The following is a 27,591-nucleotide window of genomic DNA, read 5'->3' as shown; positions in this document are numbered from 1 at the left end:
ACTAGCTAAACTAAGGCCGTACCAAGAATATCTGCTTGACGCGTGTAAGATGCAGTAAAGCATTTCAATACTCAAATGATTTCCCCTCTCATCCCTCTTGAGTTTGTGCTGGTTGCTCCATACAGCCTTGGATCATGAAGGTTGTGTAGAACTGTAGCCAAGTGGCCCCTGGGAATGATTTAGTTCTCTGCTTTGCTGTATACAGCATCACAGTATCACATACATATTGATGCCCTCTACAGGAACCTTGCCCAGTCCCTGGAGGAGCGCCTCCTACGTCTCCTCATTAGCGTTGACCACGGGAGGGGTGGCAGGTAACCTAGTGGTTCGAGAGTTGGGCCAGTAACCGAAAGGTTGCTGGATTGAATCCCAGATCTGAAAAGGTAAAATTCTGTCGTTCTGCCCCTGAACAAGGCAGTTAACCCACTGTAGGCCGTCATTGTAAATAAGAATTTGTTCTTGACTGACTTGCCTTGTTAAATAAAGGTTACATTTTTTTTTAAAGATAGGAGTTGGAAAGACAGCACAAACCAATCTGGAACCAGGCTAGCTCTTTGCAGGACATTGATCTGACTTTCAGAAAATGTGAAGAAAAACAAAATCACTTTGTTTTACTGAGTCATGTTTCAAAAGAAGCCGAGCGGAGTTGGCAGATCTCAGCTGATTCATTTAAACCTCTGATCCTGTCTGTGGTGGTGGAATATTGTCCTTTCATTGGTCTGTGGCACATTCTGCCCGCTCCCGACAAAAGCCCATACCAACTCAAACACCTTGGAAACCGCTGACTTTGATAACAGGAAAAATATTATATTGTCTCTCTCTCCCTCTCTTTCTCTCGCTCTCTCTCCCTCTCTGTCTCCCTCTCTCTCTCTGTGTCTCTCTCTCTCTCTCTCTGTCTCTCTCTCTCCACTCTGTCAAGGCAAGCAGGAACCAGATCCGCTGTTTATCCCATGTTTGGAATGTGTTTACCTTCCTTTGAGAACAGTTGTGTACTAGTGTGATTACAGCAATACTGCCCAGGTATAAGAGCAACTTCATCTAAAATGTTCCCCTACAATATCATTTAAAAGGGGGTACTATTAGGCCAGTGCACACGGTTTGATCTGGGAGCTCTGTATGGGTGTATTGTGCATTGTACTGGCCACAGGGGAGATGCTGGGTGGGTTGCTTAATTGACCTCAACTTCATTGCATTGCAAAATAGGTCTTGGGGTGGGGGACACTTCACATTTCCAAACATGAGTACAACTACATAGTGGGTGGATTGTTGAGATTAAAAAGTAACAAGACTTTCTCTATAACCAGATGGAAAATCCCCTCATATCAGGAAATAAGTATACAGAAGGCAATAATAGTGACTGTTTTCAATGGCCGTTCTCTTTTAAGTATTGAATCAAAGACTATCTGATCCATCTGTGTTTCTCTGAAAGCTGTCCCTCACACTCTCTCCTCTTCATCAATTCTCCAGTTTAAAGGAACCTGTTGCTCATTGTAACTGATCTGAGTGAGGAAGACTGTTACCAATTACTTTCTAAAGTTATTTTTGGTACGAGTTATTTCCCATCTGTACGTAGTTATGAGGTTAAAGGGTTTGCTAGACACCTGTGTGGGTGAATGCAGGCCATGTTCAACGCATCTCTGCTTGTTGAGGATGATAAAAGAATTTGGGCAATGGAAAGTGAGCCGCGATATAAATCCGAATGCCTTTGCAGATGGTGATGTTGACTCTGGAAGCCTTACAGAGTGAGTCCTGGCTCCAGCAGTCAGTCCAGGAAACCGCTCTAGCACTAGGGCCATGTGGGACCTCTCCTTAAAAAAAAAAAGTTGAGTGCTTTTTTTCACAGCCCATTGTAAGCAATCAGAGAAGCAAATAGAAGGCTGCAGTCGAGGCACACAGGCAGGCACTCCTCTCCAGAAGGCTGAGTGAGAGCAATGCTCAGTCAACTGACAGTCACAGCGCAGCTAGACAGCCAGGAAGACAGGGCATTCTCTCACAGCACTAACAGACACTAGCACCACCAGCGGGGCCTCTGAAGCCCACTCCCCCCTCCCGGATATGACTACTCCTGGACACAGACTGATCCTCAGCCTCTCTAGCCAGCTGTAAGGAGCAGCGAATGGACAGAACCACTGGCATATCCTCCTGCTATCCTCTCCACACTCCCACCACGTGCTGCTCCATACCCCTAGAAGAGGATTCATGCTGTGTTGACACAGGCTACAGGTGGCTGGTCGTGTTTGAGCGGCTGTTGGTTGTTTTATCTGTGTGGTGGTGAGTTGAGGTGTGTTTAGTGTCATGATGATGCTGCCTCTTGTTGTGAAGAGCTTGGTGTGTGTACTACTGGGCTTTGGATGGGCCCAGGCCCAGGACCAGGCTGTGGGGCAGGATGGCGCTGCCACCCCCTGGAGACAAATGATCCAGTGGGAGAACAACGGCCGGAGGTTCAGCCTCCTCAACAGTGGAGCTGAGTACGTCCCTGCTAGAGCACAGGACCAGGAGAGAAGTCACAGAGTGGTGGTGGCTGACTCTCGCCCCCGAACCCCCCGCAGACCACAAGGAGGGAACGTACGCAGGCAGGCCCCCTCCAGGGGAGGCTCGGAGACCGTGAGAGGACAGGCCAGACATCCATTTGGCTTCGGACAGGTGCCCGACAACTGGCGCCAGGGCTCAGTGGGGACAGGCTCCACCAACCCCCGCTTCAGGCCATCCACTGGGTCCTCTTCGTCGTCCTCGTCATCCTTCTCATCTTCCTACAACATCCCTGTCCAACCCTACCCGCAGTTCCCCTTCCCTCAGCAGCCCTACCCCCTGCCCTATGATCCCAGTGTGGTGGAGGGAGCAGGTCGAGGCTACGCAGAGCCACCCTTCCAGAGGGCCACAGGTGGAGGCTATGGTGCTGGTGGTGGAGGATATGTTGGTGTCGGTGGAGGATACACTGGAGTCGGGTATGGAACTGGTGCTGGTCTGGCACCTGTGGTTCCACGCTCCCCGCAGGACTATGGTGAGGATGGCTACCGTTACTACCAGTCCTATGGCTACGGGCCCAACCCTGCCGTACCTGCCGTGCCTGCTGTGCCAGCACGGGCTGCCCAGCCACCCTTCTCAGATGGCCTGGACCGCAGATACACACACAGCCTCTACAATGGAGGAGAGGATCCTGCTGCTGCCCCTGCCGACGCAGTGCCCGCTGTCCCAGATAGGACAGTGGGTGGCGCTCAGCCTCCAGTACGAAGCCCCCAGTACGAGCAGTTCCCCCCGTTCGGTAGGCCCCAGGTGCAGCCACAGCCTCCTTTCCTCCAGCCTGTGGTGCCAGGAAGAAACCCCAACACGGCCGTAGAGAACCCCAGCGTCAACGTCGGGAGTGTCTACCGGCCGGAACAGAGAGGTATGCGCAATGTACATGCACAAAGTCATTTAGTTCAACGTCTTATGTCCTATAACAAAGCCAGCTCTTTGTCCACTGTCCAACCAGATGTTTTAAATCATTAGAATGTACATTACTTCGTTTTGAGAGTATGAAAGTTTATCTGTATGTGGTCCTAAAGAAACTAGAGAGATTTGTCATCTTCTATTTAGTCAACTTTATAGACTATTTGATGTGAGCAGTACAAGACAGTCATGCAAACCACAAAGGAACCACCAGAGCCTCATGGTAGTACACATGTGAAGTGGATGATGCACTTGTGGGGTCACATCCAAGTTTTTCCTCAGTTGAAGGAGAGAAAACAAGAAGGGAATGTGGCTCCTTTCCTCTGCTCCTCTGCTATTTCCTGACAGCGGTGGACAGTGTGAGCCCAGGGGGAGCAGAAACCTTACCACCTGTCTCCCCAGCTATGTGCCTCTGCAGCTGGAGAAGTACACTGTTTTCTAGAGGTCTTTCGTTTCACATCTCTCAGGCCCAAAACACTCAAGTCTTTCAATTCCAATTTGCCAAACAAAAGCAAACTGTACTGAAGGACGATTCATCTTTTCCCACTCACTCACAGGGGTTATTGAAACCAGGTGTTGAGAAAGGCCTGCCAATGTGATGAGCGCACACACAGGGCTCACTGTATCATAGCTTGAAAATGGCTTGGCTCCTGGGGAGACCTGGATGCAGAACTTGGGAATAGAGGACCTCGGTGTTGGGGCTGGGTTAGAGGGGGGGGGTCTGCCTGTGAGAGAGAGAGAGAGAGAGAGAGAGCCCCTGTAACACATGGGGTCCATTGCCTCAGGATATCAAACAAATATTTAGTATGAGCTGGGGTGAAGAGGGAGGGAGCATCAATGAGCTGCTTTTAGACATGCAGCGGCCCAGCCAAAAGGCCCAGGACTCGTTTCGTAATTAAAAACACGCAATTTCTTGAAAACCATGGGTAATTGATAGACTCTGTTCTGAGAGCCAATCACAGGGCTGGGTTAGTGAGTAGGGTGAGGGTAGGGGGTGGACACCGACTTTATTATTGGAACCCAAAGTTGGCAATGTGGAAAACATTTATTTAGAGTAACTGAAGCCGTGTGGCGAAAAGTGACGCAATTGCCAACACGTGTGTGGGCGTTTTCTCTGTTCTAGCTGCTAGGAGCCTCCACGGCCTGAGGGGGTGGGACATCAGATGGGATCCTCTCCTCTCGTTAGGAGCATGGAAGATTGACTTACACATATCTCTATTCCTCTGCCTGGACTGGCTGTGCATCAGGCTCTTTAATGTGCCATGTGCTTCAGTTCCTAACTCAGTCTCACTCATTAAGACATAGGAATGTGGAAGCATTCTTCTCTGTCCTAGAAGCAGCCAACATGTGTGCAGATGCCTCAGCTTTCTCACACGCCATTTAATCAATGTGATGGAAGTTCTTCCAATGGGCTGACAGTCAATAGAAGCAAAGGCAGGCTGCAAGGGATTCCAATTTAACTGACATACCTTCAAATGTGGAGACCGGTTCGCTTTGTTCCCACTCAAATGAATACAAGGACACAAATCAAAGAGAGATTGGATACAGAAGTATTGAGGGTCACATTTTATTTGGATAGTCTGGCTAGTCCATCTGTAGATGCTCTACGGATGGTCATACCATCAACAAACTATCTGTTGATAAGCAACATTAGGGCAAGGGCTAGGGTTAGGGTAAGGGTTAAGTTTAGGGTTAGGGTTAGGGTAAGGGTTAAGTTTAGGATTAGGGTTAGGGTTAGTAGATAGTTAGTTGAAATGTTAGTGATAGTCTGTAGATAGTCTGTAGAGCATCTACATATGGACTATCCAAATAATTCCACTGGGCACAGACATCAGTTCAATGTCTAGTTTTGATTTATATTTGGTTGAGTTGTTAACCAATGTGAAACAACGTCGATTCAACTAGTTTTTGCCCAGTGGGAAGTGTTACTGTATTGAGTTATCAATAGAGTTACCTCTTACATCTAGACGTTCCGCTAGCGGAACACCTGCTCCAATATCCAATGATAGGCGTGGCGCGAATTACAAATTCCTCAAAAATACAAAAACTTAAATTTTTCAAACATATGACTATTTTACAGCATTTTAAAGACAAGACTCTCCTTTATCTAACCACACTGTCCGATTTCAAAAAGGCTTTACAGCGAAAGCAAAACATTAGATTATGTCAGCAGAGTACCCAGCCAGAAATAATCAGACACCCATTTTTCAAGCTAGCATATAATGTCACAAAAAACAAAACCACAGCTAAATGCAGCACTAACCTTTGATGATCTTCATCAGATGACAACCCTAGGACATTATGTTATACAATACATGTATGTTTTGTTCAATCAAGTTCATATTTATATCAAAAACCAGCTTTTTACATTAGCATGTGACGTTCAGAACTAGCATTCCCACTGAACACTTCCGGTGAATTTACTAAATTACTCACGATAAACGTTCACAAAAAACATAACAATTATTTTAAGAATTATAGATACAGAACTCCTTTGTGCAATCGAGGTGTCCGATTTTAAAATAGCTTTTCGGTGAAAGCACATTTTGCAATATTCTGAGTACATAGCCCGGCATCACAGGGCTAGCTATTTAGACACCCAGCAAGTTTAGCCTTCACCAGACTCCGATTTACTATTAGAAAAGTTTGATTACCTTTGGTGTTCTTCGTCAGAATGCACTCCCAGGACTGCTACTTCAATAACAAATGTTGGTTTGGTTCAAAATAATCCATTGTTATATCCAAATAGCGGCGTTTTGTTCGTGCGTTCAAGACACTATCCAAGGGTGACGAAGGGTCACGCGCACGACGCATTTCGTGACAAACAAATTCTAAATATTCCATTACCGTACTTCGAAGCATGTCAACCGCTGTTTAAAATCTATTTTTATGCAATTTTTCTCGTAAAAAAAGCGATAATATTCCGACCGGGAGTGGTGGTTTTCGTTCAAAGATAAAACATGGAGTCAACTCGTGCACGAGCCTGAGTCTCACAGTACTGTGACCAGCCACTATCCAAACGCGCTAATGTTTTTCAGCCAGAGCCTGCAATGCCACGATTCAGCTTTTTGCCGCCTTCTGAGAGCCCATGGGAGCCGTAGGAAGTGTCACGTAACAGCAGAGATCCCCTGTATTGGATAGAGACAATCAAGAAGGCCAAGAAATCGTCAGACAGGGCACTTCTTGCATGGAATCTTCTCAGGTTTTGGCCTGCCAAATGAGTTCTGTTATACTCACAGACACCATTCAAACAGTTCTAGAAACTTTGGAGTGTTTTCTATCCAAAGCTAATAATTCTATGCATATTCTAGTTTCTGGGCAGGAGTAATAATCAGATTATTAAATCGGGTACATTTTTTATCCGGCCGTGAAAATACTGCCCCCTAGCCATAACAGGATAAGTAGTAACTTGTCTTGTCTTGTTTATTGCCAAATGGCCTTAATATGGACAGACGTTCCGCCAATATCCAATGGTAGCGCATGGCGCGAAATACGAAAAACCTTAAAAATGCTATAATTTCAATTTCTCAAACATATGACTATTTTACACCATTTGAAAGATAAGACTCTCCTTTATCTAACCACATTGTCCGATTTCAAAAAGGCTTTACAACGAAAGCAAAACATTAGATTATGTCAGGAGAGTACCCTCCCAAAAATAATCACACAGCCATTTTCCAAGCATGCATATATGTCACAAAAACCAAAACCACAGCTAAATGCAGCACTAACCTTTGATGATCTTCACCAGATGACACTCCTAGGACATTATGTTATACAATACATGCATGTTTTGTTCAATCAAGTTCATATTTATATCAAAAAACAGCTTTTTACATTAGCATGTTTTGTTCAGAACTAGCATATGCACCGCGAACTTCCGGTGAATTTACTAAATTACTCACGATTAACGTTCACAAAATACATAACAATTATTTTAAGAATTATAGATACAGAACCCCTTTATGCAATCGCGGTGTCAGATTTTAAAATAGCTTTTCGGGGGAAAGCACATTTTGCAATATTCTGAGTAGATAGCCCAGCCATCACGGCTAGCTAATTTGACACCCACCAAGTTTGGCCCTCACCAAACTCAGATTTACTATAAGAAAAATTGGATTACCTTTGCTGTTCTTCGTCAGAATGCACTCCCAGGACTTCTACTTCAACAACAAATGTTGTTTTGGTTCGAAATAATCCATTGTTATATCCAAATAGCTCCGTTTTGTTCGTGCGTTCAAGTCACTATCCGAAGGGTGACGCGCCGGCGCGTTTCGTGACAAACAATTTCAAAATATTCCATTACCGTACTTCGAAGCATGTCAAACGCTGTTTAAAATACATTTTTATGCAATTTTTCTCGTAAAATAGCGATAATATTCCAACCGCGCAACGTTGTATTCGTTCAAACACTGAAAGAAAAAATGGAGTCGTCTCGTGCACGCGCGCACCAGTGTCATTGTTCCCAGAAAGACCACTCACAAAAACCCCTGCTGTTTTTCGCCCAGAGACTGGAGAGCTCTCATTCAACTTTCTGGCGCCTTCTGAGAGCCAATGAAAGCCTTAGAAAATGTCACGTTACAGCAGAGATGCTGTATTTTTGATAGAGATGCCCTAGAAGTAGAAACAATTGTCAGACAGGGTCCTGTATAGAATCTTCTCAGGTTTTGGCCTGCCATATGAGTTCTGTTATACTCACAGACACCACTCAAACAGTTTTAGAAACTTTAGAGTGTTTTCTATCCAATGCCAATAATTATATGCATATTCTAGTTTCTGGGCAGGAGTAGTAACCAGATTAAATCGGGTATGTTTTTTATCCGGCCGTGAAAATACTGCCCCCTATCCCAAACAGGTTAATGGGAACAAGATAAAATTAGGTGGTGGAAAGAACCTGTGTTGGTGTGTTGCAATAGGCTCGGACTTGTCTTGTTCACATAGTGCTGTGACTGCAACCATCACAAACTATTATATAGTGCAATATTTGTATTGCACTCTATTCTCTCACCACTCTTAAGCTCTCACATATTCTCACATGCACCCACTATAATGAAAGAGTTGTTCTCAAAAAGAAATGACATGCCATTGACTTAGTAAAAGGGATGAGTTTGCATGTTGTGTATTGTACACTTTCAGGGAAAGACATTATTAAAGAAATGGCAAAATCCAACATATTTTCTCTAGTGCCCCATTTAGAATATGATACAGTATGTAGCCTTGTCAAATGCTTTCGAGGGAGGATCAGCTTTTGGTTCAGACACACTTTATCCCTCTGAAAAATACCCAATTTCCAGTTTCCGGAGATTAGGGGGCCAGAGAACAAAGGCCTTGCCGAAAGAAGAGGGAGAAGAATCCGCTGCTGGATGGAAAACCTCTGCATTTCACACAGGCCTTACAGTGTTTACATGGTCTGCCCCAGGAAGCTTCCCGTGGCCTGTAAGTCTGCTTCAGAGAGAGATGACAAATAGGATGTGTACACAGTGCTTGGAAAGACAGAACCCTCACTTGAACCTGTGTCTAAACTGGGGAAGGCACACCTGGACGTTAAACAGGCAGAGGAGATAGGAAGCTTTCTCTGTAGAATTCCTATAAACAAATTGTATCCAAGGCCTGCTGTAAACAACAGTAACGACAGAGTGGGAATAGAAAAGCACAACGCTAAATATCATATCCCCATATGCCTTCAGTTGTTTTACTGTTTTGTCAATTTTACTGGAACCAAAATGAAGCAGATGGTAGTTTTTTTTATGCTACCAGAGGTCAAAACTTGGGATTGACTTTATGTTGCTCCAACTGGTTCACATTTAAGTGGATGTCTGGCCTTTGAGGTTGATGTAAAGGGGGAGGGAAGGGGGTGGTGTTAAGGTATCCCAGTGACCCTTTCTGGCATGCCCTTTACTGGAAATGGGACACACATTAGCTCTGACAACTCAGGCCTGCTTTTTTATTTATTCTTCTGTTTCTCTGACAGAGTCAGTCACTGGCCCAGTTTAGGAACAGCGGGGTGTGAGATCATTGTTGTTTTACCTTAGCGTGTTTCTCTGTCTCTCTCTCTCTCTCTCTCTCTCTCTCTCTCTCTCTCTCTCTCTCTCTCTCTCTCTCTCTCTCTCTATCCCTCCATCTCTCACATTTTCTTGCATAAATGTGAAAGATCTTAAAATGTTTGATTACTAGGAGCCTACAACAAATATGAAATATAAACTTTGGATACTGTAGTAGAACATAATTGTAAGTCTAGTATTCTGGTGAAGTCGATGTTCTAATGCTTAGCATTATCCCCTCCAGATATGAATAGTCTGAATGTATTTTTCATGCCAAAGGTTAACATGGAATGACAAGTTCATATTAGGATTAGTGTCATGAAACATCACATCATATTAGGAAAGCCCCAGCGTCTTACCATAATTTCTCCCTGTGTGTACCAACCATGTTTTCACTTTCACATTCAGGTTCGAGGGGAAGAATTTTTAAAAGAATGATTGACTCATTCATGTATACTCATTTTATTTTTCTTGGCATGATTATCTTTTTTCTATACACTAAGATCAGAATCTGTAGTGACCTATAGGGAGGGAGTACTAATTCTGCTAAGATTATCATCTGGAATGTACTGTAATTAGTGATTCCTGACAACTGACCACAGGACCCTTATTTCCACCTATCTGAATGTGCCGCCATATGTAACTTGGCGGCACAAAGATTAAGGTGGGCAAAAGAACAAAGACACTGGACAGAGGAAGACCAGCATCCCGGTGTCGCCTCTTCACTGTTGACGTTGAAACTGGTGTTTTGCGGGTACTATTTAAGGAGGCTACCAGTTGAGGACTTGTGAGGCATCTGTTTCTCAAACTAAACTATTCCATTAAAAATCGGCCGTTTTCAGCTACAATAGTCACTTACAACATACAACTACACTGTACTTCTGATCAATTTGATGTTATTTTAATGGACCAAAAATGTGCCCCCAAACATTTGAACGGTGGTGTATATTTACAAAAATATATATGGGGGAATGGAAATGACGCAGACAATTACTTTGATGGAAGCCACAATCTATCTGCAATACTAAACTGATTTACCCTCTAAAATCATAGTCGCACACGTCATGTAGCCTAGCCCATAGGCCTATATGTTTTGTATCATAAGGTTTGAATCACAACTAAAGTAGCCAAATGACTTCTTAAAATGAAGCACATTAATCCGTTTTACAACCGGTGTAGAGCCTAACTGGCATACATAGGCAGCGCGTGAGTTTCAAGTTTGGGGAAGATACTTTTCACCATAAAAATGCACCTTCATAATAAAGAATTACGTGCATAATCACATTTGCGGTCACTTTTGAGAATGGTGTTTTTCCTGCTAATTTTGATAACAGTTTGGAACATTCGTGCCTATAGCCTACTGCCATGTGCACATTGCTGCGCTTATAATGTGAAAAAATGGTCTAATAGTTTATCAACATTGTAAGCTACAGTAAACTACATTTACTTAAAAAAAATATATGATGCAAGTGGTTGTATTAATATCGATCTATCGCATCCCACAACTGTCCCAGACTATGTTTGACATTTTTATTTCTCGCACATAAGGACAAGTTGACCAATAGAATAGGTCAACTTTTATACTATGGGGGATAGAATATTGACATAGGCTAGTGCTTTGCTGTTCGTTAGGCCTACTCATCTTGTTGGCTGACGAAAAGTAAATGTGTATGTACAGTTATTCCAATATCTTCAATATGCGCCTCAGAATTCGATAAGAAGGACGCGCAGTTGCGTCCCCAATGTGTCTCTCTTCACTTGTAGCCTATAGGTGCTGAGATGCCTGGGGGAAGAAACAGATCACGTGACGGGCATTGGTTAATAAGAATTAAGATATCTGAGAGAGCCATGGAAGTGAGAGGAGCTTCGGAGCACGCAGCCGGGTGATGGGAATTATAATTATTATATTCAGCCCAAGGGCACAACGGCCGCTGGCCGAAGAAGGCATGGATTTTTTTTAGGGGGAAATTTGAGGCATTATCAAGTGCTTGTCAAATTGTGAATGAGAGACTGATGAGGTGTATGCAGCCTGTGCAAGAAACAAACTAGAGCTCATGCCATTCATGCAACTTTTTTCAAATAATCATTAGAGTCGCATCATGCACTCTTAGAATGTATTAAAAATCTAAACATATAGGCCTCCTGAGTGGTGCAGCGGTCTAAGGCACTGCATCGCTACAGGTGTCACTACAGAACCAGGTTCGATCCCAGGCTGTATCACAACCGGCTGTGATGGGAGTCCCATAGGGCGGTCCACAATTGGCCCAGTGTCGACCGGGTTAGGGGAGAATTTGGCCAGGGGGGCTTTTCTTGGCTCATTGTGCTCTAGCGACTCCTTGTGTGGGTCGGGTGCTTGCAGGCTGACCTTGTCGTCAGTTGAACAGTGTTCTCTCCGACACATTGGTGCGGGTGGGTGTTAGGATGTGTGGTTTGGCGGGTCAAGTTTCAGAGGACGCATGACTCGACCTTTGCCTCCCGAGCCCGTTGGGGAGTTGCAGCGATGAGACAAGATTGAAATTGGTGGAAAAAAATGGGGTACATGTCACGTCCTGATCAGTATTTAGGTATTATTTGTATTGTAGTTTGGTCAGGACGTGGCAGAGGGTATTTGTTTTGGTTGGTTCGGGGTGGTGGTTTGATTAGAAGGGTGTTTGTTTTATTATTTCCGGGTTTTGGGTTATGTTTTTCTGTATTTCTATGTTGTCTCTAGTTTAGTATTTCTATGTTAGGTAATTGGGTGTTGGACTCTCAATTGGAGGCAGGTGTTTGTAGTTGCCTTTGATTGAGAGTCCTATATATAGGTATGAGTTTTGTTTGTATTTTGTGGGTAGTTGTATTTCGCACTGCTGTTGTCATTATAGCCTGTGAAACTGTTCGTCCTCGTTTTTGTTATTTTCTTGTCTACGTGTTTTTGGTTTACGGTTTGCCTTCTTATCCAGAAATAAAGAACATGAGTACACATAACCCCGCTGCATATTGGTCCACTTTCTCAGACGATGATTTCTCTGTTTCGTCTGACGACGGAGAACATGACAGAACTACCCACCACAAAAAGACCAAGCAGCGGAGAAAGGAGCGACGTGAATTTGAGTTGGACCAACGGGAGAAATGGACTTGGGAGCAGATTCTGGCCGGAGAGGGTCCATGGAGGAAGTCTAGTGAGGACCGGGGAACATGGCTGGGAAGGGAGCCCGAGAGGCAGCCCCAATATTTTTTTGGGGGGGGCACACGGGTAGTTTGGCTGGGCGAGGATTGAGCCCCAGGCCAAATCCCCATAACGTTTTTGGGCGACATATGACTGGACAGGTCCCGTGCTTCGGGGTGATGGGTGCTGTGGCGAGGCCGGGTATTTTCAGGCCGGTATGCGCAGTACCAGCGCCCCGCATGTGCCAGGGGAAAGTGGGCATCCAGCCAGTAGGGGTGATGCCAGTCCTGCGCTCGAGACCGCCAGTGCGCCTCTACGGTCCAGTGTTTCCCGTCACACGCACTAGCCTTGAGGTGCGTGTCTCCAGGCTGGCACGTCCAGTACCAGCACCACGCGTCAGGCTTCCAGTGCGTCAGCCCACTCCAACTCGGCCGGTTCCTGCTCCCCGCATTAGCCCTGAGGTGCGTGTCCCCAGGCTGGTACCTCCACTACCAGCCCCACGCATCAGGCTTCCAGTGCGTCAGACCAGGCCCGAGTGTCCGGCAACAGTGCCTCGTCCAGAGTGTCCGGCAACAGTGCCTCGTCCAGAGTGTCCGGCAACAGTGCCTCGTCCAGAGTGTCCGGCAACAGTTCCTCGTCCAGAGTGTCCGGCACCAGGTGAGACGGCCCACTGTCCGGCACCAGGTGAGACGGCCCACTGTCCGGCACCAGGTGAGACGGCCCACTGTCCGGCACCAGGTGAGACGGCCTACTGTCCGGCACCAGGTGAGACGGCCCACTGTCCGGAACCAGGTGAGACAACCCACTGTCCGGAACCAGGGGAGACGGCCCACTGTCCGGAACCAGGGGAGACGGCCCACTGTCCGGAACCGAGTGAGTCTGCCCGCGACCCGGAACCGAGTGAGTCTGCCCGCGACCCGGAACCGAGTGAGTCTGCCCGCGACCCGGAACCGAGTGAGTCTGCCCGCGACCCGGAACCGAGTGAGTCTGCCTGCGGTCCGCATCAGAATGAAGTTTACAATAACTTTGAATTGTGTGAGTCTGCTTACAGCCCAGAACTGAATGAGTCTGCCTACGACCCGGAACTGAGTGAGTCTGCCTACGGTCCGGAGACAAGAGACTCTGCCTACAGTCTGGAGGACAGTAGGCCAGAACCTAAGCCACCTCCAGTATAGGTGGGTTGGGTAAGGGGGGTGTAGCACAGGTGCCGTCGTTGACGGCAGCCACCCTCCCTTCCCTCCCTTTAGTTAGGGGTTTATTTTTTTATTTTTTTGTTGAGGTGCATCCGGGGTCTGCACCTTTAGGGAGGGGTAATGTCACGTCCTGATCAGTATTTAGGTATTATTTGTATTGTAGTTTGGTCAGGACGTGGCAGAGGGTATTTGTTTTGGTTGGTTCGGGGTGGTGGTTTGAATAGAAGGGTGTTTGTTTTATTATTTCCGGGTTTTGGGTTATGTTTTTCTGTATTTCTATGTTATCTCTAGTTTAGTATTTCTATGTTAGGTAATTGGGTGTTGGACTCTCAATTGGAGGCAGGTGTTTGTAGTTGCCTTTGATTGAGAGTCCTATATATAGGTATGAGTTTTGTTTGTATTTTGGGGTAGTTGTATTTCGCGCTGCTGTTGTCATTATATAGCCTGTGAAACTGTTCGTCCTCGTTTTTGTTATTTTCTTGTCTACGTGTTTTTGGTTTACGGTTTGCCTTTTTATCCAGAAATAGAGAAGATGAGTACACATAACCCCGCTGCGTATTGGTCCACTTTCTCAGACGATGATTTCTCTGTTTCGTCTGACGATGGAGCACGTGACAGTACAATACAAAAATAATTCAAACATGTAGCCCAATGTTTGTATCACAACTAAAGTTGCATAATTAACTCTAAATTAAGCATATAGGAGGACTTGTTTATTTGTTAACCACTCAACACTGAATAGCCGTGTGTGTACTCCCTCAGAAATCATTTGGAGAAAATATCCTTTCTATTTTATGTTCTGTATTCTTCATACTATAAAATAATATAAAATAATGCAATGGAATTCTAAGCAAATCTTGTCTGCTAAATGTATTATTTTTTTTATTTCACCTTTATTTAACCAGGTAGGCCAGTTGAGAACAAGTTCTCCTTTACAACTGCGACCTGGCTAAGATAAAGCAAAGCAGTGCAACTAAAACAACAACACAGAGTTACATATAAACAAATATACAGTCAATAACACAAAAGAAAATAAAAATATACAAATCTATGTACAGTGTGTGCAAATGTAGAAGAGTAGGGAGGTAGGCAATAAATAGGTCATAGAGGCAAAATAATTACAATTTAGCATTAATACCGGAGTGATAGATGTGCAGATGATGATGTGCAAGTAGAGATACTGGGGTGCAAAAGAGCAAGAGGGTAAGTAATAATACGGGGATGAGGTAGTTGGGTGTGTTATTTACAGATTGGCTGTGTATAGGTACAGTGATCGGTAAGCTGCTCTGACAGCTGATGCTTAAAGATAGAGAGGGAGATATAAGACTCCAGCTTCAGAGATTTTTGCTATTTGTTCCAGTCATTGGCAGCAGAGAACTGGAAGGAAAGCCGGCCAAAGGAAGTGTTGGCTTTGGGGATGACCAGTGCAATATACCTGCTGGAGCGCATGCTACGGGTGGGTGTTGTTATGGTGACCAGTGAGCTGAGATAAGGCGGGGCTTTACCTAGCAAAGACTTATAGATGACCAGTGGGTTTGGCGACGGATATGTAGTGAGGAACTAGTGTAGCCCACAGCCATATGGCATAGCCAGATCAGGGCCTAACATAAAGGAGAGCACAGAATATGCAATTCTGTTTTTCTGAAATAGACTACATTTTCTTCATATCATGTTTCTTTAGATTTGTCTAAAATAAATAATGGATTTATTGTGATGGTGTATACTATTCTTTAATGGATTTATTGACTTTTTAAAATGTAGATGTTTTAAAGGTCTGCATCAGTGGCTTGTATGCTTGTCATAGGCGTCGTAAGGATAGTACAAAGGGGCAGCGGGTATAGTGCTCATACTTAATTTATTTAAAGATAACGCTTAAACAAACGACGAAAAACAGTTCCATAAGGCACACAGGCTATACAGAAAATAACCACCCACAAAACACAAGTGAAACAAACCTCAACTAAATATGGCCTCCAATTAAAGACAACGACAACCAGCTGCTTCTAATTGGAGGTCCTACCAAAAAACCCAACACAGAAATAGAAAACTAGATTTAAACATAGAAATAGAAAACATAGAACCTAAACCAAAAACACAAACACACAAAACAAACACCCCCTGCCACGCCCTGACCAAACTACAATGACAAATAACCCCTTTTACTGGTCAGGACGTGACAGCACCCCCCCCCCAAAGGTGCAGACCCCGAATGCACCTCAAAAACAAAAACCCCAGAAAAACGACCCCAAACTTGAAGGGAGGGAAGGGAGCTGTGCTACACCCCCCCTTCCCAATCCTCCCACTACGGAGGTGGCTCTGGCTCTGGGCGTAGCTCCCGTTCAGAAGACTTTGGACTGTGCGGCATCGCTGGAGACCCCGGGCTGAGAGGCGTCGCTGGAGGCCCCCGGCTGAGAGGCGTCGCTGGAGGCCCCGGGCTGAGAGGCGTAACTGGAGGCCCCCGGCTGAGAGGCGTCGCTGGAGGCCCCGGGCTGAGAGGCGTCGCTGGAGGCCCCGGGCTGAGAGGCGTCGCTGGAGGCCTCGGGCTGAGAGGGGTCGCTGGAGGCCTCGGGCTGAGAGGCGTCGCTGGAGGCCCCGGGCTGAGAGGCGTCGCTGGAGGCCCCGGGCTGAGAGGCGTCGCTGGAGGCCCCGAACTGAGAGGCGTCGCTGGAGGCCCCGGGCTGAGAGGCGTCGCTGGAGACTCCGGGCTGAGAGCGTCGCTGGAGGCTCCGGGTTGAGGAGCGTCGCTGGAGGCTCCAGGCTGGAGAACGTCGCTGGAGGCTCCAGGCTGCGGAGACGTCGCTGGAGGCGTCCGGGCTGAGGAGCGTCGCTGGAGGCGCCGGGCTGAGGAGCGTCGCTGGAGGCGCCGGGCTGAGGAGCGTCGCTGGAGGCTCCTGGCTGAGGAGCGTCGCTGGAGGCGCCGGGCTGAGGAGCGTCGCTGGAGGCGCCGGGCTGAGGAGCGTCGCTGGAGGCGCCGGGCTGAGGAGCGTCACTGGAGGCGCCGGGCTGAGGAGCGTCGCTGGAGGCTCCTGGCTGAGGAGCATCGCTGGAGGCTTCTGACTGGGAAGCGTCGCTGGAGGCGCCGGGCTGAGGAGCGTCGCTGGAGGCTCCTGGCTGAGGAGCATCGCTGGAGGCTTCTGACTGGGAAGCGTCGCTGGAGGCTCCTGGCTGAGGAGCGTCGCTGGAGGCGCCGGGCTGAGGAGCGTCGCTGGAGGCTCTGGGCTGAGGAGCATCGCTGGAGGCTTCTGACTGGGAAGCGTCGCTGGAGCCTCCTGGCTGAGGAGCATCGATGGAGGCTCCGGGCTGAGGAGCGTCGCTGGAGGCTCCGGGCTGAGGAGCGTCGCTGGAGGCTCCGGGCTGAGGAGCGTCGCTGGAGGCTCCTGGCTGAGGAGCGTCGCTGAAGGCTTTGGGCTGAGGAGCGTCGCTGGAGGCTCCGGGCTGGGAAGCGTCGCTGGAGCCTCCTGGCTGATGAGCGTCGATGGAGGCTCCGGGCTGAGGAGCGTCGCTGGAGGCTCCGGGCTGCGGAGCGTCGCTGGAGGCTCCGGGCTGAGGAGCGTCGCTGGAGGCTCCAGGCTGAGGAGCGTCGTTGGAGGCTCCTGGCTGAGGAGCATCGCTGGAGGCTTCTGACTGGGAAGCGTCGCTGGAGGCGCCGGGCTGAGGAGCGTCGCTGGAGGCTCCTGGCTGAGGAGCATCGCTGGAGGCTTCCTGACTGGGAAGCGTCGCTGGAGGCTCCTGGCTGAGGAGCGTCGCTGGAGGCGGCCGGGCTGAGGAGCGTCGCTGGAGGCTCCGGGCTGAGGAGCATCGCTGGAGGCTTCTGACTGGGAAGCGTCGCTGGAGGCTCCTGGCTGATGAGCGTCGATGGAGGCGCCGGGCTGAGGAGCGTCGCTGGAGGCTCTGGGCTGAGGAGCGTCGCTGGAGGCCCCGGGCTGAGGAGCGTCACTGGAGGCTCCTGGCTGAGGAGCGTCGCTGGAGGCGCCCGGGCTGAGGATCGTCGCTGGAGGCACCGGGCTGAGGAGCGTCGCTGGAGGCTCCGGGCTGTGGAGCGTCGCTGGAGGCTCCTGGCTGAGGAGCGTCGTTGGAGGCTCCTGGCTGAGGAGCATCGCTGCAGGCTTCTGACTGGGAAGCGTCGCTGGAGGCTCCTGGCTGAGGAGCGTCGCTGAAGGCTTTGGGCTGAGGAGCGTCGCTGGAGGCTCCGGGCTGGGGAGCGTCGCTGGAGGCTCCTGGCTGAGAAGCGTCGTTGGAGGCTCCGGGCTGCGGAGCGTCGCTGGAGGCTCCGGGCTGCGGAGCGTCGCTGGAGGCTCCGGGCTGAGGAGCGTCGCTGGAGGCTCCAGGCTGAGGAGCGTCGTTGGAGGCTCCTGGCTGAGGAGCATCGCTGGAGGCTTCTGACTGGGAAGCGTCGCTGGAGGCGACCGGGCTGAGGAGCGTCGCTGGAGGCTCCTGGCTGAGGAGCATCGCTGGAGGCTTCTGACTGGGAAGCGTCGCTGGAGGCTCCTGGCTGAGGAGCGTCGCTGGAGGCGCCGGGCTGAGGAGCGTCGCTGGAGGCTCCGGGCTGAGGAGCATCGCTGGAGGCTTCTGACTGGGAAGCGTCGCTGGAGCCTCCTGGCTGATGAGCGTCGATGGAGGCTCCGGGCTGAGGAGCGTCGCTGGAGGCTCCGGGCTGAGGAGCGTCGCTGGAGGCCCCGGGCTGAGGAGCGTCACTGGAGGCTCCTGGCTGAGGAGCGTCGCTGGAGGCGCCGGGCTGAGGATCGTCGCTGGAGGCACCGGGCTGAGGAGCGTCGCTGGAGGCTCCGGGCTGAGGAGCGTCGTTGGAGGCTCCTGGCTGAGGAGCGTCGTTGGAGGCTCCTGGCTGAGGAGCATCGCTGCAGGCTTCTGACTGGGAAGCGTCGCTGGAGGCTCCTGGCTGAGGAGCGTCGCTGGAGGCTTTGGGCTGAGGAGCGTCGCTGGAGGCTCCTGGCTGAGGAGCGTCGCTGGAGGCTCCTGGCTGAGGAGCATCGCTGCAGGCTTCTGACTGGGAAGCGTCGCTGGAGGCTCCTGGCTGAGGAGCGTCGCTGGAGGCTTTGGGCTGAGGAGCGTCGCTGGAGGCTCCGGGCTGAGGAGCGTCGCTGGAGGCTCCGGGCTGAGGAGCGTCGCTGGAGGCTCCGGGCTGAGGAGCATCGCTGGAGGCTTCTGACTGGGAAGCGTTGCTGGAGCCTCCTGGCTGAGGAGCATCGCTGGAGGCTCTGGGTTGCGGAGCGTCGCTGGAGGCTCCGGGCTGAGGAGCGTCGCTGGAGGCTCCGGGCTGAGGAGCGTCGCTGGAGGCTCCGGGCTGAGGAGCGTCGCTGGAGGCCCCGGGCTGAGAGGCGTAACTGGAGGCCCCCGGCTGAGAGGCGTCGCTGGAGGCCCCGGGCTGAGAGGCGTCGCTGGAGGCCCCGGGCTGAGAGGCGTCGCTGGAGGCCCCAGGCTGAGAGGTGTCGCTGGAGGCTCCTGGCTGAGGAGCGTCGCTGGATGCTCCGGGCTGAGGAGCGTCGCTGGAGGCTCTGGGCTGAGGAGCGTCGCTGGAGGCTCCGGGCTGAGGAGCGTCGCTGGAGGCCTCCTGCGTGGAGTTGGGACCGGTCTCCCCGGACTGGGGAGACTTACAGGAGACTGGGTGCGCAGAGCAGGCACGGGGCACACTGGGCCGTGGAGGCGCACCGGTGGTCTGGAACTCAGGGCTGGCACACCCCGTCCTGGCTGAGTGGTCACTGTAGCCCGGCAGGGGCAGAGCGCTGGCACAGGGCGAACTGGGCTGTGCTGGAGAGTGAGGGCTGCCGTGCGTAGAGCAGGCGCAGGGTAAGCTGGACCGAGGAGACGCACTGGTGGCCAGATTCGCTGCGCCGGTACACTTCTCCCTGGCTGCCGGCCAACTCTCGCCCGGCAACGCTGCAGAGCCCCTACTGGCCGCACCGGACTGTGCGTGCGTATGGGCGACACCGTGCGCATTTCTGCGTCGCTCGGTGCTCTCCTCGTCACCCGCTCCCCACGGTAAGCACGGGGAGTTGGCTCAGGACTCCACCCTGACTCTGCCCAACTTCCCATGTGCCCCCCCCCAAAAAAAAACATTTTGGGGCTGCCTCTCGCACTTGCCTTTGGGCCTATACAGCGCCTCATAGTAGCGCCGCTCTGCCTTTGCTGCCTTCAGTTCCTCCCTCGGTCGCCAGTACTCCCCAGCCTGCCTCCAGGGTCCGTTCCCATCTAAAATCTCCTCCCATGTCCACGACTCCAAATATTTCTCCTGCTGCTCCTTCTTCCGCTGCTTGGTCCTTTTTTGATGGGTGGTTCTGTCATACGCGTCGTCAGGATAGGACCAAGGCGCAGCGGGTATTGTGCTCATACTTAATTTATTTAAAGATAACACTTAAACAAAATAAACAAACGACGAAAAACAGTTCCATAAGGCACACAGGCTATACAGAAAATAATACCCACAAAACACAAGTGAAACAAACCTCAACTAAATATGGCCTCCAATTAGAGACAACGACAACCAGCTGCCTCTAATTGGAGTTCCTACCAAAAAACCCAACATAGAAATAGAAAACTAGATTTAAACATAGAAATAGAAAACATGGAACCTAAACCCAAAACACACAAAACAAACACCCCCTGCCACGCCCTGACCAAACTACAATGACAAATAACCCATTTTACTGGTCAGGACGTGACAATGCTATGCATGGAAGCCAGGAGATGCTAATATGTTCATGTTAATTAACTCTAACTGGGAAGGAAGATGGAAAACTATATTCACTTCGTAATATTACTATCATGACGTGACTATGAGACGCGGCTGTATCTAGGGGGATTTGTATTTTGCTGAGCCTGCTAGCTAGCTACATTTCGGCTAGCTAGCAAATCCTGTGAAGTCACCAAAATTATTTTAAATAACAATTGAGGTAGCTATAGTATGTAATCTAACTCAACACTTATTAACTACTACAAACTCATTTAAATTACAGTATATAAAGGTTAACTTACTTGTTTTTCACTGTCCAGTGGCAGCACAAGTGGGCATTTGAACTCATCACATGATCAGCGTGTCGTCGGCAACACTAAAAAAGTACTTCCGTGTCACGGAATTTCTGATTTAAAAAAAAAGAAAAGTGCCCAACGTAATAGTAGAAAAGTGTCAATAACCATTATTGATAAATGAACAATAACTGACTAAACGTTAAAAATGACTCATATTTTTCATATTTAAGTGACATTTGCATTAAATTTGGGTTTTAAAATATGTTCCAAGGTTAAATAAATGCCCCCAATGCGAATCACTGTATATGGAATACGTATGGGCTTAGTATTGTAGGGAATACTCAGTAGGGTCTCTAGAATGTATAGATGGTGTCATTTCATGGGGCTCTGAATAATACGGTGTTGCTGGCCTTTTACTCAACCAATTCCAATGGGGCCCAAATCACATTACATGTGCGCTTACTTCACTACAGAAAACCCACAAACCAAACAACAGTGCAGGGCATGCTCATTGAATTAAAGGTCAACAACACCCAAAAATCTTAGTTTCTTTGATTTTTTCCAGACCTCAAAAGTCATCCCCTAATGTGGTTTCAGCATTGTTGTGAACACAGAAAATCCAATTTGGTTGTTTTTCTATTAAAAAAAGTGTGAAAAAGGCCCTACCAACGTGTTTTGCTGTGCATGACTGCACATTAGAGTGTGTTTCATTCTGCAGCACAGCATTTTGGAGGAAGTTGAGTTCAGGTCCAATGTTGACTCTGCACCCAAGAGGGAAAGAGGTTGGGCCATCCAAAAAATGTTTTAGTGAATTAATATAGAACATTTAGCAGACGCTTTTATCCAAAGCGACTTACAGTCATGCGTGAATAAATGTTTAAGTATGGGTGGTCCTGGGAATCAAACCCAATAGCCTGCCGTTGTGATGCTCTACTAAGATGCATGACAGGGTTATAAATGCTTTCTGAAGCCTCCATTTAATGATTTATAAGACCTTTATTAAGCGGTGCTTCTACCACCCTTTATAAAGCACAGGTTTATGTCATATTTGACATGGTGGGTTGTGTCACATTTGACATTGGTGGTTATGTCACACAGTTATGCCACATTTATGAACCATTGATAAAGCCTGACATACGGTTACAGATGATTTGTAACACATCTTTGCAGTGTTTATGAAGGCTTTATAAGCTGCATGTCATTTAAGGCAGGACCTTCTACTGCATCTGTATCAAAGTCCTTACAATAACACGATGCAGGGGAATTAAATATAGCTGATAAACGGGTGTAAAGCTGTGCTGTTTTATTTGAGGAATGACCTCACTGGTCGGTGCACCACAACAATACTCTATATTCTGTCAAGGGAGGATGCAGACCTGTTAACATTGACATTGGCATCAAGATACTGGTACTAACACGATTGAATCAATTGCTGTTGAAGGATACTATGTGTTGAGCCAAGTGTATTGTTCTAGGTTTGCCAGACCTGGTTCCTGATCCCAACTATGTGCAGGCCTCCACGTATATCCAGAGGGCTCACATGTACTCTCTCCGTTGTGCTGCCGAGGAGAAATGCTTGGCAAGGTAAGAGACCATTTTCAACCTTTCAAGTGTTTTAATAAGTGTCTGTATTTGCTTTGGATGAGGAGAACACACATAGTGTTGTTAGTAGTCACTCTGCACACTTTAATGGCATGAAAAATGACCACCAGTTTTTGTAAGCCAGTATACACATGCCGATGGACAATCAGTCTCCTCCAGTTAGAGCAGATTGAAAGATTCCATGTGCCTATCGGTGAATATTCTCATTTAATGTCTCAGCACCGGATTGTTTTATCTACCTGCTTAGTAAAGTTACTCCTTATCTAATTTGCAGTATATAAAGTTTGGAACCCAGTTCACAGTGCAACATCAATAAACAAAAATCTGGTCACCTATGCCTGTCACTAAGGCTGCATTTACACAATTCGGATATGTTGCCACTAATTGGTCTTTTGACCAATCAGATCATATCTTTTGCCCATAATTGGGCAAAAGATAAGATTTGAGCTGCCTGTGTAAACGCAGCCTAAAGCTTGTCTATCTATCCTGGCCTGTCAGTAAATGGTTCTCTGAGTGGTTTGGTCTGCAGTCGCAGCACACATAATGGGCCTCTGACTTTGGCCCCAGGGTTAGATGGGTACGGTACAATTGCCCAGGCTGCAGAGCATTTAAATGATGGCGATGAACTTTGTTGTGCCACTGGCTCTCCTGTTTGCACTCCTTCCCATCTCAAGCACAGCCATTCCTCGAAGCCCTCTCATATTATGTCTGTGTTATCAGCAATCATGGACAGATGGCCTTGTATAATGTGTAATACACTCCAATGTCAACAACAGCCATAAGATGAATTACAAAGATTTTTACTGCTACTTTGGAATGCAGGTTATTATTATAACAATTCTAAAACATGTGTTCATACTGGACCTCTCTACACAGTGTATGCCTGTCCACTAAAAAGATTCCCTTGCTACAAGACTGAAAAGGTGTGCAGTAGGCTATGGAGATTAATCACAGTAAACTGTAATGTAAATTATTTATTTATCATATTCCTTCCCTCTAGCTTTTCCAGGCCCGCTCAATTCTGTCTAGTTGCAGGAACACATTGTGAGCCTGAGGTATCAGAAACTCACTGGGACAACCCTTGGGAGACTAGTTCTCTGTAGCCATCTGTACCTTCCTTCACTCATTGCTATTCCATACTTTGCGTTTGTCTCCCCACAGCACTGCCTACAGCGGTGAGACTACAGACTATGACATCAGAGTCCTGCTTCGCTTCCCACAGAGGGTTAAGAACCAGGGGACAGCTGACTTCATGCCCAACCGACCCCGACACACCTGGGAGTGGCACAGCTGCCATCAGTGAGTAACCAGTGTCTCCCCAAACCCATATATGCTATTGGTTTATGATACTCAAATCAAATCAAATTGTATTTCTCACATGCGCCGAATACAACAGGTGTAGACCTTACAGGGAAATGCTTACTTACGAGCCCTTACCCGACAATGCAGTTTTAAGAAAAAATCTAAAATAAAATAAAAGTAATAAATAATTAAAGTGCGGCAGTAAAATAACAATAGCGAAGCTATATAAAGGGGGTACCCGTACAGAGTCAGTGTGCGGGGGCACCGGTTAGTCGAGGTAACATATGTGTCACGGTAGTCGAAGGGATTAGACCAAGGCGGAGCGGGTTGCGTGCTCATCATTATTTTATTTATAGGTGAACACGAAAAAAAACAACAGTAAGACAGTTTCGCAGGCTACACAAAACAGCAATGCAAAAAACAATCTCCCACAAAGGGACAGGTGGAAAACAGGCTCCCTAAGTATGACTCTCAATCAGAAACAACGATGTACAGCTCTTCCTGATTGAGAGCCACACCAGGCCAACAAAGAAATACACAACATAGAAACCCTAGAATACAAAAACAAGAACATAAACCAAAAACCCTGGAACACATAAATCCAACACCCCTCTACATACACACACACCCCGAACCATATAAAACAAATATCCCTCTACCTAAATACATAGCCCAAACCACATGAAACAAACACCCCCTGCCACGTCCTGACCAACCTATAATAACAAATAACCCCTATTACTGGTCAGGACGTGACAATATGTTAGTCATTTGGTTAGATGTTCAGGAGTCTTATGGCTTGGGGGTAGAAGCTGTTTAGAAGCGTCTTGGACCTAGACTTGGCACTCCGGTACCGCTTGCCGTGCGGTAACAGAGAGAACAGTCTATGACTAGGGTGGCTGGAGTCTTTGACAAATTTTAGGGCCTTCCTCTGACACCGTCTGGTATAGAGATCCTGGATGGCAGGAAGCTTGTCCCCAGTGATGTACTGGGCTGTACGCACTACACTCTGTAGTGCCTTGTGGTCGGAGGCCGAGCAGCAACCCGTCAGGATGCTCTCGATGGTGCAGCTATAGAACCTTTTGAGGGTCTGAGGACCCATGCCAAATCTTTTCAGTCTCCTATGGGGGAATATATTTTGTCATGCCCTCTTCACAACTGTCTTGGTGTGCTTGGACCAGGATAGTTTGTTGGTGATGTGAATGCCAAGGATCTTGAAGCTCTCAGCCTGCTCCATGACAGCCCCGTCGATGAGAATGGGGATGTGCTCAGACCTCCTTTTCCTGTAGTCCACAATCATCCCCTTTGTCTTGATCATGTTGAGGGAAGAGGTTGTTGTCCTTGCACCACACGGTCCTTAGCTTAGTGAAGAGCTTTGAGGGCACTATGGGGTTGAACGCTGAGCTGTAGTCAATGAATAGCATTCTCACATAGGTGTTCCTTTTGTCCAGGTGTGAAAGGGCAGTGTGGATCAGTTGGGGAGGTATGCAAATTGGAGTGGGTCTAGGGTTTCTGGGATAATGGTGTTGATGTGAGCCATGACCAGCCTTTCAAAGCACTTCATGGCTACAGACATGGGTACTACGCGTCGGTAGTCATTTAGGCAAGTTACCTTAGTGTTCTTGGGCACAGGGACTATGGTCGTCTGCTTGAAACATTACATTTACATTTACATTTAAGTCATTTAGCAGACGCTCTTATCCAGAGCGACTTACATGTTGGTATTACAGACTCAGACAGGGAGAAGTTGAACATGTCAGTGAAGACACTTGCCAGTTGGTCAGCGCATGCTCAGAGTACACGTCCTGGTAATCCATCTGGCCTTGCGGCCTTGTGAATGTTGACATGTTTAAAGGTCTTACTCACATCGGCTGCGGAGAGCATGATCACACATTCGTCCGGAACAGCTGATTCTTTCAAGCATGTTTCAGTTACTTGCCTCGAAGCGAGCATAGAAGTTATTTAGCTGTGCTTCCCTTTGTAGTCTGTAATAGTTTGCAGGCCCTGCCACATCTGACGAGCGTCGGAGCCAGTGTAGTACGATTCAATCTTAGTCCTCTATTGACGCTTTGCCTGTTTGATGGTTTGCCGGAGGGCATAGTGGGATTTCTTATAAGCTTCCGGGTTAGAGTCCCGCTCCTTGAAAGCGGCAGCTCTACCCTTTAGCTCAGTGCGAATGTTGCCCATAATCCATGGCTTCTGGTTGGGGTACGTACGTACAGTCACTGTGGGAACAACATCCTCGATGCACTTATTGATGAAGCCAGTGACTGATGTGGTGTACTCCTCAATGCCATCGGAAGAATCCAGGAACATATTCCAGTCTGTGCTAGCAAAACAGTCCTGTAGTTTAGCAACTGCTTCATCTGACCATTTTTTTATAGACCAAGTCACTGGTGCTTCCTGCGTTAATTTTTGCTTGTAAGCAGGAATCAAGAGGATAGAATTAGGGTCAGATTTGCCAAATGGAGGGCGACAGAGAGCTTTGTATGCGTCTCTGTGTGTGGAGTAAAGCTGGTCTAGAATTTTTTTCCCTCTGTTTGCACATTTAACATGCTGATAGAAATTAGGTAAAACTGATTTAAGCTTCCCTGAATTAAAGTTCCCGGCCCCTAGGAGCGTCGCATCTGGATGAGCATTTTCCTGTTTGATTATGGCGGTATACAGCTCATTGAGTGCGGTTTTAGTGCCAGCATCGGTCTGTGGTGTTGTGTGCTATGAAAAATACAGATCAAAACTCTCTAGGTAGAAGCCACTACAGCTTATCATGAGATACTCTACCTCAGGCGAGTAAAACCTCGAGACTTCCTTAGATATCGTGCACCAGCTGTTGTTTACAACTACTGATAGGGTGCCATCCCTTGTCTTACCAGAGGCTGCTTTTCTATCCTGCCGGTACAGTGTATAACCCGCCAGCTATTCATGTTGGTTATTCATGTTATTCATGTCGGTGAAACATAAGATATTACAGTTTTTAATGTCCCGTTGGTAGGATATACGTGCTTTTGGTTTGTCTATTTTATTATCCAGCAATTGTACGTTGGCCAATGGTACCGATGGCAAAGGCAGATTAGCCTCTCGTTGCCAGATCCTCACAAGGCACCCCGATCTCCTTCCTCGAAACCTCAGTCTCTTTCTCCTGCGAATGACGGGGATGAGGGCCTGTTCAGGTGTCTGGAGTAAAACCCTCTCTTCCGACTCATTAAAGAAAAATTATTTGTCCAATTCGAGGTGAGTAATCGCTGTTCTGATGTCCAGAAGCTCTTTTCGGTCATAAGAGACAGTAGCAGCAACATTATGTATAAAATAAGTTGCAAACAATGCGAAAAAACAAACTAAATAGCACGATTGGTCAAGAGCCCATAAAACGGCAGCCATCCTTTCCGTTGCCATTGTACACAACCTTGCTATGCTAAAAACTGTAAGATCCTTGCTCTACAGGGTTAATCAGATTTTCTGTTTCATGTAACATTAAAAGTTGTTTGTTTAGCTCATTCGTTTTCTATTAGTTTGGTTAGCTGAGTTCGGTGCGTTCACATTTGCTCTTTTTGGTGAAATCATGACTTTCCTTAATACAGTATGTCATGACATCACTGATATGTTTGGACACCCTCTGCCCTGGCCTTCCTCTATGACCTTGCATTCCACAATGATTTTGTTGGTCACAGTATGTCTGGGTTCATTGGGTTTGTGCAACAAGTCTCAGGCTGTACTTACTGTCCTCAGCTCTATGGAATGTTGACTGCCCATTAGCAGATTGGCAATGTTGCCTGCTGACATCACTGTTCGTTTATACATTGGTTTCCAGGGCGGGAGTTAGCCAATGCAACAGCTCGATTTGACTGGCCAATGGAAATGTGAATAGAATCCATAAATGTTCCTGTCAATCTGTGCC

At 47.9% G+C, this 27,591-nt stretch overlaps 1 protein-coding gene across 1 annotated transcript in view; it reads left to right on the top strand.

The window, feature by feature from the left end:
- The first annotated feature begins 1,864 nt into the window (after window positions 1-1,864).
- Window positions 1,865-27,591, top strand: part of LOC106587234 (lysyl oxidase homolog 1) — a 35,835-nt gene continuing 10,108 nt past the window's right edge. The window contains exons 1-3 of the mRNA XM_014175431.2: window positions 1,865-3,385; window positions 22,268-22,376; window positions 23,556-23,693. Of these exons, the coding sequence (XP_014030906.1) occupies window positions 2,296-3,385; window positions 22,268-22,376; window positions 23,556-23,693 (1,337 nt within the window). The 5' untranslated portion in view covers window positions 1,865-2,295. The remainder of the gene's footprint in view (window positions 3,386-22,267; window positions 22,377-23,555; window positions 23,694-27,591) is intronic.

The sequence above is a fragment of the Salmo salar genome, chromosome ssa26, assembly GCF_905237065.1.
Source record: "Salmo salar chromosome ssa26, Ssal_v3.1, whole genome shotgun sequence".
Classification (NCBI taxonomy): Eukaryota; Metazoa; Chordata; class Actinopteri; order Salmoniformes; family Salmonidae; genus Salmo; species Salmo salar.
The sequence above is the reverse complement of the archived record's forward strand: the minus strand, read 5'-3'. Positions and strand labels throughout refer to the sequence as shown.